The sequence below is a fragment of the Salvelinus namaycush genome, chromosome 25 (assembly GCF_016432855.1).
Source record: "Salvelinus namaycush isolate Seneca chromosome 25, SaNama_1.0, whole genome shotgun sequence".
Taxonomy (NCBI): Eukaryota; Metazoa; Chordata; class Actinopteri; order Salmoniformes; family Salmonidae; genus Salvelinus; species Salvelinus namaycush.
This window is the reverse complement of record NC_052331.1, coordinates 32,087,364-32,104,366: the sequence shown is the minus strand read 5'-3', so window position 1 is coordinate 32,104,366 and position 17,003 is coordinate 32,087,364. Positions and strand designations below refer to the sequence as shown.

The following is a 17,003-nucleotide window of genomic DNA, read 5'->3' as shown; positions in this document are numbered from 1 at the left end:
GGCTTAGGAGCACTTCCAGCGGGCTTAGGAGCACTTCCAGCGGGCTTAGGAGCACTTCCAGCGGGCTTAGGAGCACTTCCAGCGGGCTTAGGAGCACTTCCAGCGGGCTTAGGAGCACTTCCAGCGGGCTTAGGAGCACTTCCAGCGGGCTTAGGAGCACTTCCAGCGGGCTTAGGAGCACTTCCAGCGGGCTTAGGAGCACTTCCAGCGGGCTTAGGAGCACTTCCAGCGGGCTTAGGACTGAGGGGGGGGGGGCATTTGAGGGGGGGGGGGGGGGCATTTGAGGAGCACTCGCCTAGAGAATATCAAGTTGGTAAGACTGAGACCAGTTACCAAAGACCTAAAGAGTCTACACTTGGGAGGTACTTTGATACTTATTCCCTTTTGTTTGGGAGGAATCTTAAGCATTTGCCAATTTTCTTTTCTTGATGCACACTATGACCTCTGCACTCTGAGGGTCATGGCGGTTGCTCTTCTCCCAGTCTCTCTGGGGTTATCCGGTGTGCGAAACCCATGCCAGCACTCCCATGATGGCAAACAGGGAAAACAAAGGGAACACTTGACAGCATTCCGACCCCAAGGAGGACTTGTGTGAACTACTTGGCCGCAGGAATCTGGTAGGACCCCTGTTCTACTGGCCTACACTGGCAGGGTCTGGAGCTGTTTTACAACCCCCGTTCTACTGGCCTACAACTGGCAGGGTCTGGAGCTGTTTACAACCCCTGTTCTACTGGCCTACAACTGGCAGGGTCTGGAGCTGTTTTACAACCCCCGTTCTACTGGCCTACAACTGGCAGGGTCTGGAGCTGTTTACAACCCCTGTTCTACTGGCCTACATTGGCAGGGTCTGGAGCTGTTTTACAACCCCCGTTCTACTGACCTACAACTGGCAGGGTCTGGAGCTGTTTACTTACAGCAAACCGACTACAGCAGTCCCCTGATCCTCAAAACTGTTCAATGATTAGCCAACTATCATTTCAAAATAATATTCAGAAGTGTCACCATCAAGATACTCAATAACCCAGTGTTCTGTCAAAACCAGGGAATTAAACGCTAGCTTACATTTGAAGGTGTATCAAAGTTAGCTGGCTAAGTTACTGATTCTGCTTTGTATAAAATAATCTGGATGCTAGTCAGGATTTGACTACTTGCATTTCCGCAGATACCGCTTGGTTGTTTACTTGTATGTGTAAGTGTGTGTGTGTGTGTGTGTGTGTGTGTGTAAGCATGCTACTTTTGGTTCCTTTACAGATGTTTTAGTGGTCGTGAGAAATATCAATATAGATACTATTTCTGTCCCAGGCTGTGTTCTCAGCTATGGAGTATCTACTGTTGATCTGCACAATAGACCAGCTATGATATAACAATAGACACTACCGTTCAAAAGTTTGGGGTCACTTAGAAATTACCTCGTTTTTGAAAGCACATTTTTTGTCCATTAAAATATCAAATTGATCAGAAATACAATGTAGACATTGTTAACGTTGTAAATGACTATTGTAGCTGGAAACGGCTGATTTTTAATGGAATATCTGCATAGGCGTACAGAGGCCCATTATCAGCAACCGTCACTCCTGTGTTCCAATGGCACGTTGTGTTAGGTAATCCAAGTTTATCATTTTAAAAGGCTAATTGATCATTAGAAAACCCTTTTGCAATTACGTTAGCACAGCTGAAAACTGTTGTCCTGATTAAAGAAGCAATAAAACTGGCCTTCTTTACACTAATTGAGTATCTGGAGCATCAGCATTTGTGGGTTCAATTACAGGTTCAAAATGGCCAGAAACAGAGACCTTTCTTCTGAAACTCATCAGTCTATTCTTGTTCTGAGAAATGAAGGCTATTCCATGCGAAAAATTGCCAAGAAACTGAAGAACTGGTACAACGCTGTGTACTACTCCCTTCACAGAACAGCGCAAACTGTGCAAAGGGGAGGGGTCAACTCCATTTAATGCCCAAGATTTTGGAGTGAGATGTTCAACGAGCAAGTGTCCAAACACTTTATGTAGTGTTTTCAACACCTTTAATTTTAATTCCTTCACTTTACATTTTTTACTGCAACATCAAACTTCCTGACTTCTCATGGGACGTCTCTAAATAACAGTTCACTGAATAACATCATTGCAAATTATTATGGCATTTCCAAATCCCTCTGGGCAATAAAGGTTACTACTCTTTGTGATGTCTTTTAGTAACAAGGTTTCAGTCAGTTACTCATCCAAACACTTCCGCCATGAGAGGGGGGAAGGGGACTGCCATGACAGGGGAGTAACTTTAATTAGCATTATTACCTCCCACCCACCTTAAAGAAGCAACGAGAAACCTTCCCTTTCAAACCTGGTGAGAGATAGGCATCATGAAAGGGCCTCGCATTCCTTTCACCTGTCAGCGGCCACGCCACACAAAGGACATCAAAGCTCCCACAGAGCAACTGTTCAAAGTTAAATATAAGGGAGGAGGAGGCTGTGTGTAGGGATTAGTATGCCAGGAGTCCAAAAACATGATATCTCTAAAGCTCGTGGTCTTTGTACAGTTGCTCCTGCTCTGGTATTAGCGGTGAAAATGCGAGGGGTTAAAAACATGACAGCACAATGAAGCTTGCTAGCCGCAGTCCCTGAAGACATAACGTGTGTGTGTGTGTGTGTGTGTGTGTGTGTGTGTGTGTGTGTGTATGTATGTATGTATGTATGTATGTATATATACATACACTGCTCAAAACAATAAAGGGAACACTAAAATAACACATCCTAGATCTGAATGAATGAAATATTCTTATTAAATACTTTTTTCTTTACATAGTTGAATGTGCTGACTACAAAATCACACAAAAATTATCAATGGAAATCAAATTTATCAACCCATGGAGGTCTGGATTTGGAGTCACACTCAAAATTAAAGTGGAAAACCACACTACAGGCTGATCCAACTTTGATGTAATGTCCTTAAAACAAGTCAAAATGAGGCTCAGTAGTGTGTGGCCTCCACGTGCCTGTATGACCTCCCTACAACGCCTGGGCATGCTCCTGATGAGGTGGCGGATGGTCTCCTGAGGGATCTCCTCCCAGACCTGGACTAAAGCATCCGCCAACTCCTGGACAGTCTGTGGTGCAACGTGTCGTTGGTGGATGGAGCGAGACATGATGTCCCAGATGTGCTCAATTGGATTCAGGTCTGGGGAACGGGCGGGCCAGTCCATAGCATCAATGCCTTCCTCTTGCAGGAACTGCTGACACACTCCAGCCACATGAGGTCTAGCATTGTCTTGCATTAGGAGGAACCCAGGGCCAACCGCACCAGCATATGGTCTCACAAGGGGTCTGAGGATCTCATCTCGGTACCTAATGGCAGTCAGGCTACCTCTGGCGAGCACATGGAGGGCTGTGCGGCCCCGCAAAGAAATGCCACCCCACACCATGACTGACCCACCGCCAAACCTGTCATGCTGGAGGATGTTGCAGGCAGCAGAACGTTCTCCACGGCGTCTCCAGACTCTGTCACGTCTGTCACATGTGCGTGTGAACCTGCTTTCATCTGTGAAGAGCACAGGGCGCCAGTGGCGAATTTGCCAATCTTAGTGTTCTCTGGCAAATGCCAAATGTCCTGCACGGTGTTGGGCTGTAAGCACAACCCCCACCTGTGGACGTCGGGCCCTCATACCACCCTTATGGAGTCTGTTTCTGACCGTTTGAGCAGACACATGCACATTTGTGGCCTGCTGGAGGTCATTTTGCAGGGCTCTGGCAGTGCTCCTCCTAATCCTCCTTGCACAAAGGCGGAGGTAGCGGTCCTGCTGCTGGGTTGTTGCCCTCCTACGGCCTCCTCCACGTCTCCTGATGTACTGGCCTGTCTCCTGGTAGCGCCTCCATGCTCTGGACACTACGCTGACAGACACAGCAAACCTTCTTGCCACAGCTCGCATTGATGTGCCATCCTGGATGAGCTGCACTACCTGAGCCACTTGTGTGGGTTGTAAACTCCGTCTCATGCTACCACTAGAGTGAAAGCACCGCCAGCATTCAAAAGTGACCAAAACATCAGCCAGGAAGCATAGGAACTGAGAAGTGGTCTGTGGTCACCACCTGCAGAACCACTCCTTTATTGGGGGTGTCTTGCTAATTGCCTATAATTTCCACCTTTTGTCTATTCCATTTGCACAACAGCATGTGAAATTTATTGTCAATCAGTGTTGCTTCCTAAGTGGACAGTTTGATTTCACAGAAGTGTGATTGACTTGGAGTTACATTGTGTTGTTTAAGTGTTCCCTTTATTTTTTTGAACAGTGTATATATCCACAGCAATAGTTTAGGGCACTTATGATGCAGTTACTTCGGTAGCAATGAAGCTACGCTAATAGTCAGTCAACAGGATTGACTTGTCTTCTGATGAGGGTTTCCAAAATGACTAAAAAGCAGATACAGTTAAACAGTTTCCAGTCAACAGATATGACTGCCTACACTGTTACCACGGTAACTGGTTGTTTACTGAGAATTTATCACGTTAAGCATCTTCATGACTCATTTCCCCCAAATCACCCATAGGAAAATACTGTCTCTACTCAGGTTAATTGAATGTAAATACCTGATATTAGTTGAATGTCTGGTTGAACATCTAAATGCCATTGCTTTTTATTTACCCGTCAAAGAAAAAACACGTCCAAAGTTAAACAAGCCGAGAAACTGGTTGCGGCAATAAATGGAATGTGTGTGCGTGCGTGCGCGCGTGTAAAATACTAATCCTTCTCTAGGAGCGAACAGAGAATCTAGGATAATTTTTCATCAGCAGGAATTCACAATGATGGGCCTCATTTTTCAAGTGACAAAACACTTAAAAAGACACTTCAAACCTTGATACACTTACTACATACGAACGTATTGAAGTGGACTCGCTGGAAACACGGTGTACAACTGCGGCTGTCTCGGTCTGTGTGTGTCAGTAGAATTGATGGACAGTTACAAATAAAACATCTCAGCAGTCAGCACCATTTTAAAACGGTTCAATACCTTCGCTAAAAATACTTTACAAAGTATTCACTTAAAAGCAAATGATCTTGGGTAACTAGTGTAATATTGTTGTCTCTACCTTCTTGCCCTTTGTGCTGTTGTCTGTGCCCAATAATGTGTGTACCATGTTTTGTGCTGCTACCATGTTGTGCTGCTGCCATGCTGTGTTGTTGTCTTAGGTCTCTCTTTATGTAGTGTTGTGTTCTCTCGTCGTGGTGTGTGTTTTGTCTTATATTTTTTAAGTCGCAACACCTGTCCTCGCAGGGGGCCTTTTGGTAGGCTGTCATTGTAAATAAGAATATGTTCTTAACTGACTTGCTTAGTTAAATAAATCAAATTAAAATAATGCCTTGCATTGTTCTCAGAGCCCTATTATGGTTGTCAATGATTTCCGCAGTTTCAATAAAGAAGTCCAGCTTCTAAAATTCACAGACATTTGCATAGTTAATTACAATGAGCTCCATGGGGCAAGGTCAACCCGAAATAGTGAGTTGGTGTGACTGAGTTCAGTGAAATAGTGAGTTGGTGTGACTATGAGTTCAGTGCATGCGCGCCATCACAGCTAAAACGCTGTCATGGAAAAGAGACGGTACTTTTGACCAGCAATTTACTTCATGAGAAAAATTATTCCTTCCCCTGCAGATCAAAGGCTGATCTGTCAGGAGCCAGAGGCCAGATCAATTATCTCCGTCCGCCATTTCCACTGTCCCGCTACTTACCAGCTGATTAGTCCAGACAAATCTGCCCAATTCAAAAGGCTAAGGGGCTATCAAGCAGCCAACTATTTCTCTCTTTCTCACTTACTAGTACCCCCCTCACTCTAACCCTTATTTTACCCTCCTCCTAACCCCTCTCTCGCTCCCTCCTCCTAACCCCTCCATCTCTCCAGAAGCTTGTATTTTGAAAAATGTCACCCAGTAAAAATTCCTGCTGGCCACTGGTCCCTGAAAGTCACACAGCTGTGCTGGATAGGAAGTCGGTTCCCAAGACGCTGGCTTGCCAGATTTGCAAGAAGAATCACTATAGAAAATGAGCAGGAAGCCCCCTATATGGAGAAACTCAACCTAGCCAAAATTGAAGTTCAAAGGCAGGCACCGTTTTTGCTCCATCGGGAATGTCCTTGAATTGAGCATACCCTACCCTGACTGTGGTGGAGTGACTACAGACAAGCGAGTGCGCTTGTGCAAGCTCTTTCAGTGATAACAGATTGTGTCCTCTCAGAGTCATTAAAATGTCTGCCATCCTTCCTGTCAGAGATAAGGAAAGGAAAGGAAAGACCCATTCAGTCACCCAGCCATAGATTAAGAGGCCAATTCGCAGGCTGTCACTCAAGCGTGGCAGTCAGTGGCTTGTCAAAAGGTCCTTAAAATGGGAAAATTGTTTTATATGTCATGGCAGAATGAAAAGCAGAGAGAAACCGAATTCAGAAGGTTTGTTTTTCTATAAAACCACAATTTAAAGTGATTTTCATATTCATGAGAAAATGGGAAAGCATTGTGAGAATTCACAACCACATCTATTGAATGTCACAGGACGAGCAAGTGACTGCGACAGAAGACAGTCTGTTTACGACCAAAATGGCGTCAAAAAAAAACAACTTTAAACTAGTCACTCAGTGCCACAGAAAGCACTCAAACTAGCCAAAACATCCAGTGGGATTCATGCGTATGTGGTCGCCTCAATGTTATGAAGCAATGGAAGACCTAGAAAGGAGGTGGGGCTGGACAATATGCAGAATAAATAATGATCATCTTTCAGAGCAGTGGAAATGCACACAAGCTCATACTAACATGACCAACTAACTGTGTGTGATGGATTTCTTAGTGGTCCCAATGAGCAAAGGTAACAACAGTCAGCCTTGACGTATGCCTCACCAGCTTCTCTCTGAAGACCATCTGTCTGAGCCACTTGAAGTCCAGCGGTTTGAAGGCAGAGAAGACGAAGAGCGAGTCCTTCTCGTATCGCTCAGGCTTCTGGATGGCCCCCTCGGGGTAGGTGATGCGCATGGTGGTCTTGGTGCCCACGTCCTTGCCGAAACCAGTCACCGGAGCCTCGTTCAACCTGCGGTTGGAGAAGAAACGCTATGTGGGCGAATAGAGTACCACAGTATGAGTCATAATACCCATAAAACCTAGCAGTCAAACAAAAATCGTTTTTCTACCATTCATTTTTCCCATAGGGGATTTTAGAAACACTTAAAATAAGGGCTGTGTTTCATGTAGGCTTACGCTGGCGTGACGTTTTGAGAACCGCGTAAATCTCTCTAGGACAACAAGACTTATCAATATATTTGCCTGTATTTATCCCCCAAAAATGAAATGCTAATTAGCTGCTAATGTGGCTATCATAAAGAACTACAAATGCCATGATGATCTGAACAAGACTGCCGAATAAAGGCAAAGGTAAGAATCTCTGTTTTAACTATCTAATAGCTAAATTTAGTAATGAATAAGTTGGCTAAATTTCTTTAAAAATGGACAATTCTGTGAACAGTCTCTTGATAGTTTAAATTGACAATACCCATCAGCAAAGATGACGTGCGGGAGCTTGCTGTGATTTGTAGTCTTGAATGTTGTCTACTTTGATGCTAATTAGCATTTTCGAATCCGAGAGTAAATAGAGCCAAATATATTAATTAAAGTTACCTTGTCCGAGAGATTTACAAGGTTATCAAAACATCACGCCAGGGTAAGCCTACACAAAACATAGCCCTGATTTTAAATGTTTCTAAAATTCCCAATGGGAAAAATGAATGGTGGAAAAACGATTGGAACCATTCCCTGTTTGACCGCAGGTTTTATGGGTATTATGACACCTCCACTGTGGGGCTCTATACATTGTGTGTTGACATCACAACAAGACTGGGGACTTGAGAATTTAGTTTCACTCCCTCTCAAATATGACTACAATTTTTGCCAATCGAAACAATAACTGGTCATTTAGCTTCTATTTAGTTTCTTTCTGATACTGGGCTTGCCAACAAATGCCCAGTACCCTTCATAGTGTAGTGATAAAACAGTAGGTTTACACTCATGCAAGGAAAGTTATCAATCTAAGCCCTAACCTAAGTCAATCAACATTAACAACCTTCAGAGTTCAGGAGGAATCGACAATAAGCAGGATGTAATCAAATCAAATTCAGTATTATTGGAATTTTAACGTTTGTGCTTTTCTTATAAGTAATTTCTGTCTTCTATTCATGCGCTGTTCTAATAACCAATTTCTGTGTTCATGCAAGTGACTGACTGAACGAATCCTCACTTATCAGCATCTGCAATTTGTCAGTTAGCTCAGACTTTGTTTTGAGAACGAATGAACTCAGTTTCAAGGTCTCAGCTTAAAGAGAAGAAGCCTTGTGAGGTGTTGGTCTGTCACTTGTTATGAACCAGTATTGGTTGGTCACATGAATGAAACAAAATGGTAATGATTAATTAAGCTAAATCACAAATATAACTTGTATTATGTATAGCCATATATAAGACAACTGCTGGGACTGCCCAAGCAGAGCTCCTGATTGATTGGGGGCGGCAGGTAGCCTAGTGGTTAGAACATCGGGCCAGTAACCAAAAGGTTGCTGGATCGAATCACCGAGCTGACAAGATAAAAATCTGTCGTTCTGGTCCTGAATAAGGCAGTTAGTCCACTGTTCCCCGGTAGGCCGTCATTGTAAATAAGAATGTTCTTAACTGACTTGCCTAGTTACAAAGAAAAGAAGTAAATTGACATGTGTCCTATGGTGCTTTGAGTTGGTTGGAACCTCTCCAGCGTGCTGACAAACAATGATTGATTTAAGATTGACTTCGAGTGTCCCTGTGTAAGAATTTCAACAAGGACTTCATTTTTTTTTTTTTTTCCTCGAACTGGCATCGCGTTGCCCTTATATTAGAAGTAAAGACTCACCTCACCACAATGTCGTAATCATCGATTCGGGAGCCCATAGACTTGTTAGCCAGGATACCACCGTTGCCCACGATAATGCATCTTTTACAAATTAAACTGGAAGAGAAGAATGTCTGGCCAGTTAGAATGTTTGAAAAGAGAAAGTATGTCTGTAAGTACTAGTATGTACAGTTGTTACCATAATCAAAGGTAAGGGAATATTTATGATGTAATTTCTGTTGACTCCAACATGGCGGAGAAATGTTGTTAAATCTGAGCGCTGTCTCAGATTATTGCATGGTGTGCTTTTTACGTAATGTTTTTTTTTAATCTGACACAGCGGTTGCATTAAGAACAAGTCTATCTTTAATTCTGTGTAAAACATGTATCTTTCAAAGTTTATGATGAGTATTTCTGTTATTTGACGTGGCTCTCTGCAATTACTCCGGATATTTTAGAAGCATTTCTGAACATGGCGACAATGTAAACCGAGATTTGTGGATAGAAATATGCACATTATCGAACAAAACATAAATGTATTGTGTAACATGATGTCCTGAGTGTCATCTGATGAAGATCAAAGGTTAGTGATTAATTTTCTCTATTTCTGCTTTTTGATAATACTATCTTTTGCTGGGAAAATGGCTGTGTTTTTCTGTGGCTATGTACTGAGCTAACATAATTGTTTGGTGTGCTTTCCCCATAAATCCTTTTTGAAATCAGACATGTTGGCTGGATTCACAACATGTGTAGCTTTAATTTGGTGTCTTTCATGTGTGATTTAATGAAAGATTGATTTTTATAGTCATCTTTTTGAATTTGGCGTGCTACATTTTTTCTGGATTTTGGCCAAGTGGGACGCTACCGTCCCACATATCCCAGAAAAATTACCAAACTATAGGTTTTGGCAAGTCGGTTAGGACATCTACTTTATGCATGACAAGTCATTTTCCCAACAATTGTTTACAGACAGATTATTTCACTGTATCACAATTCCAATGGGTCAGAAGTTTACATACACTAAGTTGACTGTGCCTTTAAAACAGCTTGGAAAATTCCAGAAAATTATGTCATGGCTTTAGAAGCTTCTGATAAATTATGTCAATTAGACTGAGTCAATTAGAGGTGTACCTGTGGATATATTTCAAGGCCTACCTTCAAAGTCAGTGCCTCTTTACTTGACATCATGGGAAATTCAAAAGAAATCAGCCAAGACCTCAGAAATAAAATTGTAGACCTCCACAAGTCTCGTTCATCCTTGGGAGCAATTTCCTAACGCCTGAAGGTACCACGTTCGTCTGTACAAACAATAGTATGCAAGTATAAACACCATGGGACCACGCAGCCGTCATACCGCTCAGGAAGGAGACGCGTTCTGTCTCCTAGAGATAAACATACTTTGGTGCGAAAAGTGCAAATCAATCCCAGAACAACAGCAAAGGACCTTCTGAAGATGCTGGAGGAAACAGGTACAACAGTATCTATATCCACAGTAAAACGAGTCCTATAATCGACATAACCTGAAAGGCTGCTCAGCAAGGAAGAAGCCAATGCTCAAAAACCGCCATAAAAAAGCCAGACTACGGTTTGCAACTGCACATGGGAACAAAGATAGTACTTTTTGGAGAAATGTCCTCTGGTCTGATGAAACAAAAATAGAACTGTTTGCCCATAATGACCATCGTTATTTTGGAGCAAAAAGGGGGATGCTTGCAAGCCGAAGAACACCATCCCAACCGTGAAGCACAGGAGTGGCAGCATCATGTTGTGTGGGTGCTTTGCTGCAGGAGGGACTGGTGCACTTCACAAAGTAGATGGCATCATGAGGTAGGAAAATTATGTGGATATATTGAAGCAACATCCCAAGACATCAGTCAGGAAGTTAAAGGTTGGTCTCAAATGGGTCTTCCAAATGGACAATAACCCCAAGCATACTTCCAAAGTTGTGGCAAAATGGCTTAAGGACAGCAAAGTCAAGGTATTGGAGTGGCCATCACAAAGCCCTGACCTCATTCCTATAGAACATTTGTGGGTAGAACTGAAAAAGCGTGTGCAAGCAAGCAGGCCTACAAACCTGACTCCGTTAAACCAGCTCTGTCAGGAGGAATGGGCCAAAATTCACCCAACTTATTGTGGGAAGCTTGTGGAAGGCTACCCAAAATGTTTGACCCAAGTTAAACAATTTAAATGCAATGCTACCAAAATACTAATTGAGCGTATGTAAACTTCTGACCCACTGGGAATGTGATGAAAGAAATAAAACATTCTCTACTATTATTCTGACATTTCACATTCTTAAAATAAAGTGGTGATCCTAACTGACCAAAGACAGGGAATTTTTACTTGGATTAAATGTCAGGAATTGTGAAAAACTGAGTTTAAATGTATTTGGCTAAGGTGTATGTAAACTTCCGACTTCAACACTCTGCGTGTGTGTGTGTGTGTGTGTGTGTGTGTGTGTGTGTGTGTGAGAGAGTGAGAGTGTGAGTGTGAGAGTTTTACTTCGTTCCCGTGGTAATTACCTGTCAACGTCTTGACCCAGCCCATAGTTCTTTGTGGCAGTTAGAATAATGTCTATGATTGTTTCTGAAAAAAAAAAAAAACAGTTTAGATACCATCAAGCGCACAATTAATTATTATTGCTAGTTCAAAGACAAAAAAAATTATGAAAAGGATTAATAGCTCCTCTTCAATAAACAACTGTCGAGAACTTCAACTCCCAGAAAATGCTGTAGCAGGCTAGGTGGTCCTTGGGAGAGTTGGAGTTCTGGAGAAGAGAACATCCCCCCACATTTATTCAATTACAGATAAGGATAAGCCACAGGCCAGGTGACAAACGTTGTAAAACAGTCACTGCTTTGAGGACAGATGAATCCAGATGATACAGCTCTGCCCATAAAACCACATAAAACCACTTGTTTTCAAAACAAGCACATTCTCCCAGTTGAAGTGTGCTGTGCTAGGGCTCTCTCACCAGGACGACACAGAGCTGGGTCTGGTGGTGTAAGATACAGTGCTGTTCAGCCATAGTGTGCATTCCTGCCATGCTCCAGAGGGTATTCTGGAGGAGTCATGACTCTGGTGTTTAAGACATATTGGTCTTCGCCCCCACAGCCCACTAGCACCTCTTGGCTTCTCATATTAGTCATAGATCTACCATGGCCAGATTATTGGGAGATCTAAAACTTTTGACCAGTGGTGTAGAACACCTACTCATTCAAGGGTTTTTCTTAATTTTTTACTATTTTCTACATTGTAGAATAATAGTGAAGACATCAAAACTATAAAATAACACATATGGAATCATGTAGTAACCAAAAATGTGTTAAATTAAAATACATTTTATATATTTGAGATTCTTCAAAGTAGCCATCCTTTGACTTGATGACAGCTTTGCACACTCTTGCATTCTCTCAACCAGCTTCATGAGGTAGTCACCTGGAATGCATTTCAATTGATAGGTGTGCCTTAAAAGTTAATTTGTGGAATTTCTTTCCTTCTTAATGCGTTTGAGCTAATCAGTTGTGTTGGGACAAGGTGGGGGGGGGTATACAGAAGTTGGCCCTATTTGGTAAAAAACCAAGTCCATATTATGGCAAGAACAGCTCAAATACGCAAAAAGACATGAAGGTCAGTCAATACAGAACATTTCAAGAACTTTGAAAGTCCCTTCAAGTGCAGTCGCAAAAACCATCAAGCGCTATGATGAACCTGGCTCTCATGACGACCGCCTCCAACTCAATCATCAAGTTTGCACACGACACAACAGTAGTAGGCTTGATTACCAACGATGATGAGACAGTTTACAGGGAGGAGGTGAGGGATCTGGGAGTGTGGTGCCTGGAAAATAACCGCTAACTCAACATCAACAAAACAAAAGGAGATGATCGTGGACTTCAGGAAACAGCAGAGGGTGCACCCCCCTATCTACATCGACAGGACTGCAGTGGAGAAGGTGGAAAGCTTCAAGTTTCGTACACATCAATGACCAAACTGAAATGGACCACCCACACAAACAGTGTGGTGAAGAAGGCGCAACAGAGCCTCTTCAACCTCAGGAGGCTAAAGAAATGTGCCTTTCACCTAAAACCCTCACAAACGTTTACAGATGCACAATTGAAAGTATCCTGTCGGGCTGTATCACCGACCGGTGCAACCGCAAGGCTCTCCAGAGGGTGGTGCCGTCTGCCCAACGCATTACCAGGGGCAAACTACCCGCCCTCCAGGTCACCTACACCACCCGGTGTCACAGGAAGGCCAAAAAGATCATCAAGGACATCAACCACCCGAGCCACTGCCTGTTCACCCCGTTATCATCCAGAAGGCGAGGTCAGTACAGGTGTATCAAAGCTGGGGCCGAGAGACTGAAAAACAGCTTCTATCTCAAAGCCATCAGACTGATACACAGCCATCACTAGCACATTAGAGGCTGCCTATAGGCATAGACCAGAGATCACTGGCCACTGTAAGGAATGGAACACTAGTCACTTTAATAATGTTTACATATCTGGCATTACTCATCAAGGCAAAGGGTGGCTATTTGAAGAATATCAAATGTATTTTGATTTGTTTAACACTTTTTTGGTTACTACATGATTCCATATGTGTTATTTCATAGTGTTGATGTCTTCACTATTATTCTACAATGTAGAAAATAGAAAAAAAATGTATTCTTGAATGAGTAGGTGTTATATAACGTTATACCGGTAGTGTGTATCTTTTGTCCAATTTATCCAACAAAGTGATCTTCGAAAGAATCACTGATTTGCATGTACAGTACATGACCAAAAGTATGTGGAGACCTGCTCGTCAAACAGCTCATTCCAAAATAATGGGCATTAATATGGAGTGGATCCCCCGTTTGCTGCTGTAACAGCCTCCACTGTTCTGGGAAGGCTTTCCACTCTGTTGGAACATTGCTGTGGGGACTTGCTTCCATTCAGCCACAAGAGCATTAGTGAGGTCGGCACTTATGTTGGGCTGTCGCATTCGGCGTTCCAATTCATCCCAAAGGTGTTCGGAGGGGATGAAGTCATGGTTCTGTGCAGGCCAGTCAAGTTCTTCCATACCGATCTCAACAAACTATTTCGGTATGGACCTCACTTTGTGCACGGGGGCATTGCCATGCTGAAACAGGAAAGGGCCTTCCCCAAACTGTTGCCATAAAGTTGGAAGCACAGAATTGTCTAGAATGTCATTGTATGCTGTAGTGTTAAAATGTCCCTTCACTGGAACTAAGGGGCCTAGCCTGAACCATGAAAAACATCCCCAGACCATTATTCCTCCACTACCAAACTTTACAATTGGCACTATGCATTGGGGCAGGTAGCGTTCTCCTGGCATCCGCCAAACCCAGATTAATCCGTCGGACTGCCAGATGGTGAAGTGTGATTCATCACTCCAGAGAACAATGGAGGCAAGCTGTACACGACTCCAGCCGATGATTGGCATTGAGCATGGTGATCTTAGGCTTGTGTGCGGCTGCTCTGCCATGGAAACCCATTTCATGAAGCTCCAGACGGACAGTTCTTGTGCTGACGTTGCTTCCAGAGGCAGTTTGGACCTCGGTAGTGAGTGTTGCAACCAAGAGGAGATGATTTTTACACGCTGTGCGCTTCAACACTCGGTGGTCCTGTCTGCGAGGCTGTGTGGCCTACCACTTCGTGGCTGAGCCGTTGTTGCTCCTAGATGTTTCAATTTCACAATAACAACACTTACATTTGACCGGGGCAGCTCTAGCGGGGCAGAAATTTAACGAACTAACTTGTTGGAAAGGTGGCATCCTATGACATATCTGGCATTACTTTCAACATGACGGTGCCACGTTGAAAGTAACTGAGCTCTTCAGTAAGGCCATTCTACTGCCAAAGTTTGTCTATGGAGATTGCATGGCTGTGTGCTCGATTTTATACACCTGTCAGCAACGGTTGTGGCTGAAATAGCCGAATCCACTAATTTGAAAGGGTGTCCACATACTTTTGTATATATAGTGTATAATCACATTTAAGCATCTACATGGGTCTCTTGCAAGAGTAATGCAGCAGGCTTACAGCTTTATCCCTCTAATGATTAAAAAGCAGAAAAAGAGCAGCGGCCCATTGTTTGGACAAGGTGTCGATGTCCGGCATCAAGCATCACCTCGGGTAGCAAAAACAGAGGACCAGACCACACCCGACTCGAGGGGGTGAGAAATCGCAGATGGGAAGTTTTCTTCAAGGGGGGAGACATGACGGCTAATTATTATTAGCGACTAGGATAAACACTTCAGCCAAGTATGTCTGGGCAGCAGCTCAGACAAATTACCATCGCCTTGACGTACACGGTTCTGGCGATGAAAATCTTCAGCTGAAATATGGAAGAGGGACTGGAGGTCTCTGATAATTATGCTACAGCATGCAGCTATAGAGCAGAGTATACAAAAGCTAAAGGGAAACACCGGAGACTGGTCAATCTAACATTAATACATCTTCAATGCTTATGAATCACTTGGGATTGGCAAAGAGCATAATTGTATACAGGTCAGAAATATCTCAACTTTATCAAACTATCTATTCTAGGTGCATTGTGGTCTGGTCAGTTGGTCTAGGCCAGCGGTCCCCGGCCCGGTGATTGGGAAACCCTGGTCTAAGGCCAGCGGTCCCCGGCCCGGTGATTGGGAAACCCTGGTCTAAGGCCAGCGGTCCCCGGCCCGGTGATTGGGAAACCCTGGTCTAAGGCCAGCGGTCCCCGGCCCGGTGATTGGGAAACCCTGGTCTAAGGCCAGCGGTCCCCGGCCCGGTGATTGGGAAACCCTGGTCTAAGGCCAGCGGTCCCCGGCCCGGTGATTGGGAAACCCTGGTCTAAGGCCAGCGGTCCCCGGCCCGGTGATTGGGAAACCCTGGTCTAAGGCCAGCGGTCCCCGGCCCGGTGATTGGGAAACCCTGGTCTAAGGCCAGCGGTCCCCGGCCCGGTGATTGGGAAACCCTGGTCTAAGGCCAGCGGTCCCCGGCCCGGTGATTGGGAAACCCTGGTCTAAGGCCAGCGGTCCCCGGCCCGGTGATTGGGAAACCCTGGTCTAAGGCCAGCGGTCCCCGGCCCGGTGATTGGGAAACCCTGGTCTAAGGCCAGCGGTCCCCGGCCCGGTGATTGGGAAACCCTGGTCTAAGGCCAGCGGTCCCCGGCCCGGTGATTGGGAAACCCTGGTCTAAGGCCAGCGGTCCCCGGCCCGGTGATTGGGAAACCCTGGTCTAAGGCCAGCGGTCCCCGGCCCGGTGATTGGGAAACCCTGGTCTAAGGCCAGCGGTCCCCGGCCCGGTGATTGGGAAACCCTGGTCTAGGCCAGCGGTCCCCGGCCCGGTGATTGGGAAACCCTGGTCTAGGCAATCCAAAAGCGTAGCTCCGATGCACATGGGGATATCCTTGGTTTGTCTATATGACAGTCCGAGGCTTAGACATGACTAGCTAAAGTCAAGGGGTACAAAAGGAGAAGATTTCAAATGGACTTTGCTTTGAATGGGAAGGTATCTTAAACAATGGGTGACACTGTAGCAATAAATGAGCAATTCTCTTTATGCAACTAAATTGATACTTAAATGTGTATAAACAATATTTTAACATATTAGTAACATTTAAAAAAGAATCAGGGCTAGGTTTTATATTACCTTATTATCCTGAATGAACTAGCCCTATCCAAAAGATGTCATGAGTCATGTTAATGTAACATTGCAGGGAATTAGCTTAAAAACTGACATTTCCCTAAACAAAAAAGCTAAACAAATGAATCATTAATTGGGTGTTGGGGGAGGGCATGAAATAGGGGTACCTGAAATGTGGGGGTCTTGAAATAGGGGTCCCTGGGGGGAAATGGTTAGGAACCGCTTGCTTTAGGTGGTAAAAAAGGTCCCTGTAAAAAATGCTCCACATGCTGGCTTATAGCATGATGGAGGGGCCTTCACCTGCATAAAGTCTAGCGAACAAGACTGTGTTTCAGGTAAACCTCCGTGGCAGCTTGGCAGCAAAAATAAAATGTTTATTTTCATGCTTAACATTTTTTAGGGATTCTAATTTGGAATCCTTTGTGGAGTGCAATTCAAGATCCACACGTATTACCTCTCCATACAGATAAATGGGAAACAGTACTGCAGT

At 44.1% G+C, this 17,003-nt stretch overlaps 1 protein-coding gene across 5 annotated transcripts in view; it reads right to left on the bottom strand.

Moving 5' to 3' along the window:
* LOC120020500 (CMP-N-acetylneuraminate-beta-1,4-galactoside alpha-2,3-sialyltransferase-like) overlaps positions 1-17,003 on the bottom strand; it is an 84,174-nt gene that overhangs the window by 29,877 nt on the left and 37,294 nt on the right. For all 5 annotated transcript variants that reach the window (XM_038964201.1, XM_038964202.1, XM_038964203.1 and 2 more), the window contains 3 exons: positions 11,402-11,465; positions 8,901-8,996; positions 6,875-7,061 (listed from right to left, as the gene is read on the bottom strand). In XM_038964201.1, the coding sequence (XP_038820129.1) occupies positions 6,875-7,061; positions 8,901-8,996; positions 11,402-11,465 (347 nt within the window). The remainder of the gene's footprint in view (positions 1-6,874; positions 7,062-8,900; positions 8,997-11,401; positions 11,466-17,003) is intronic.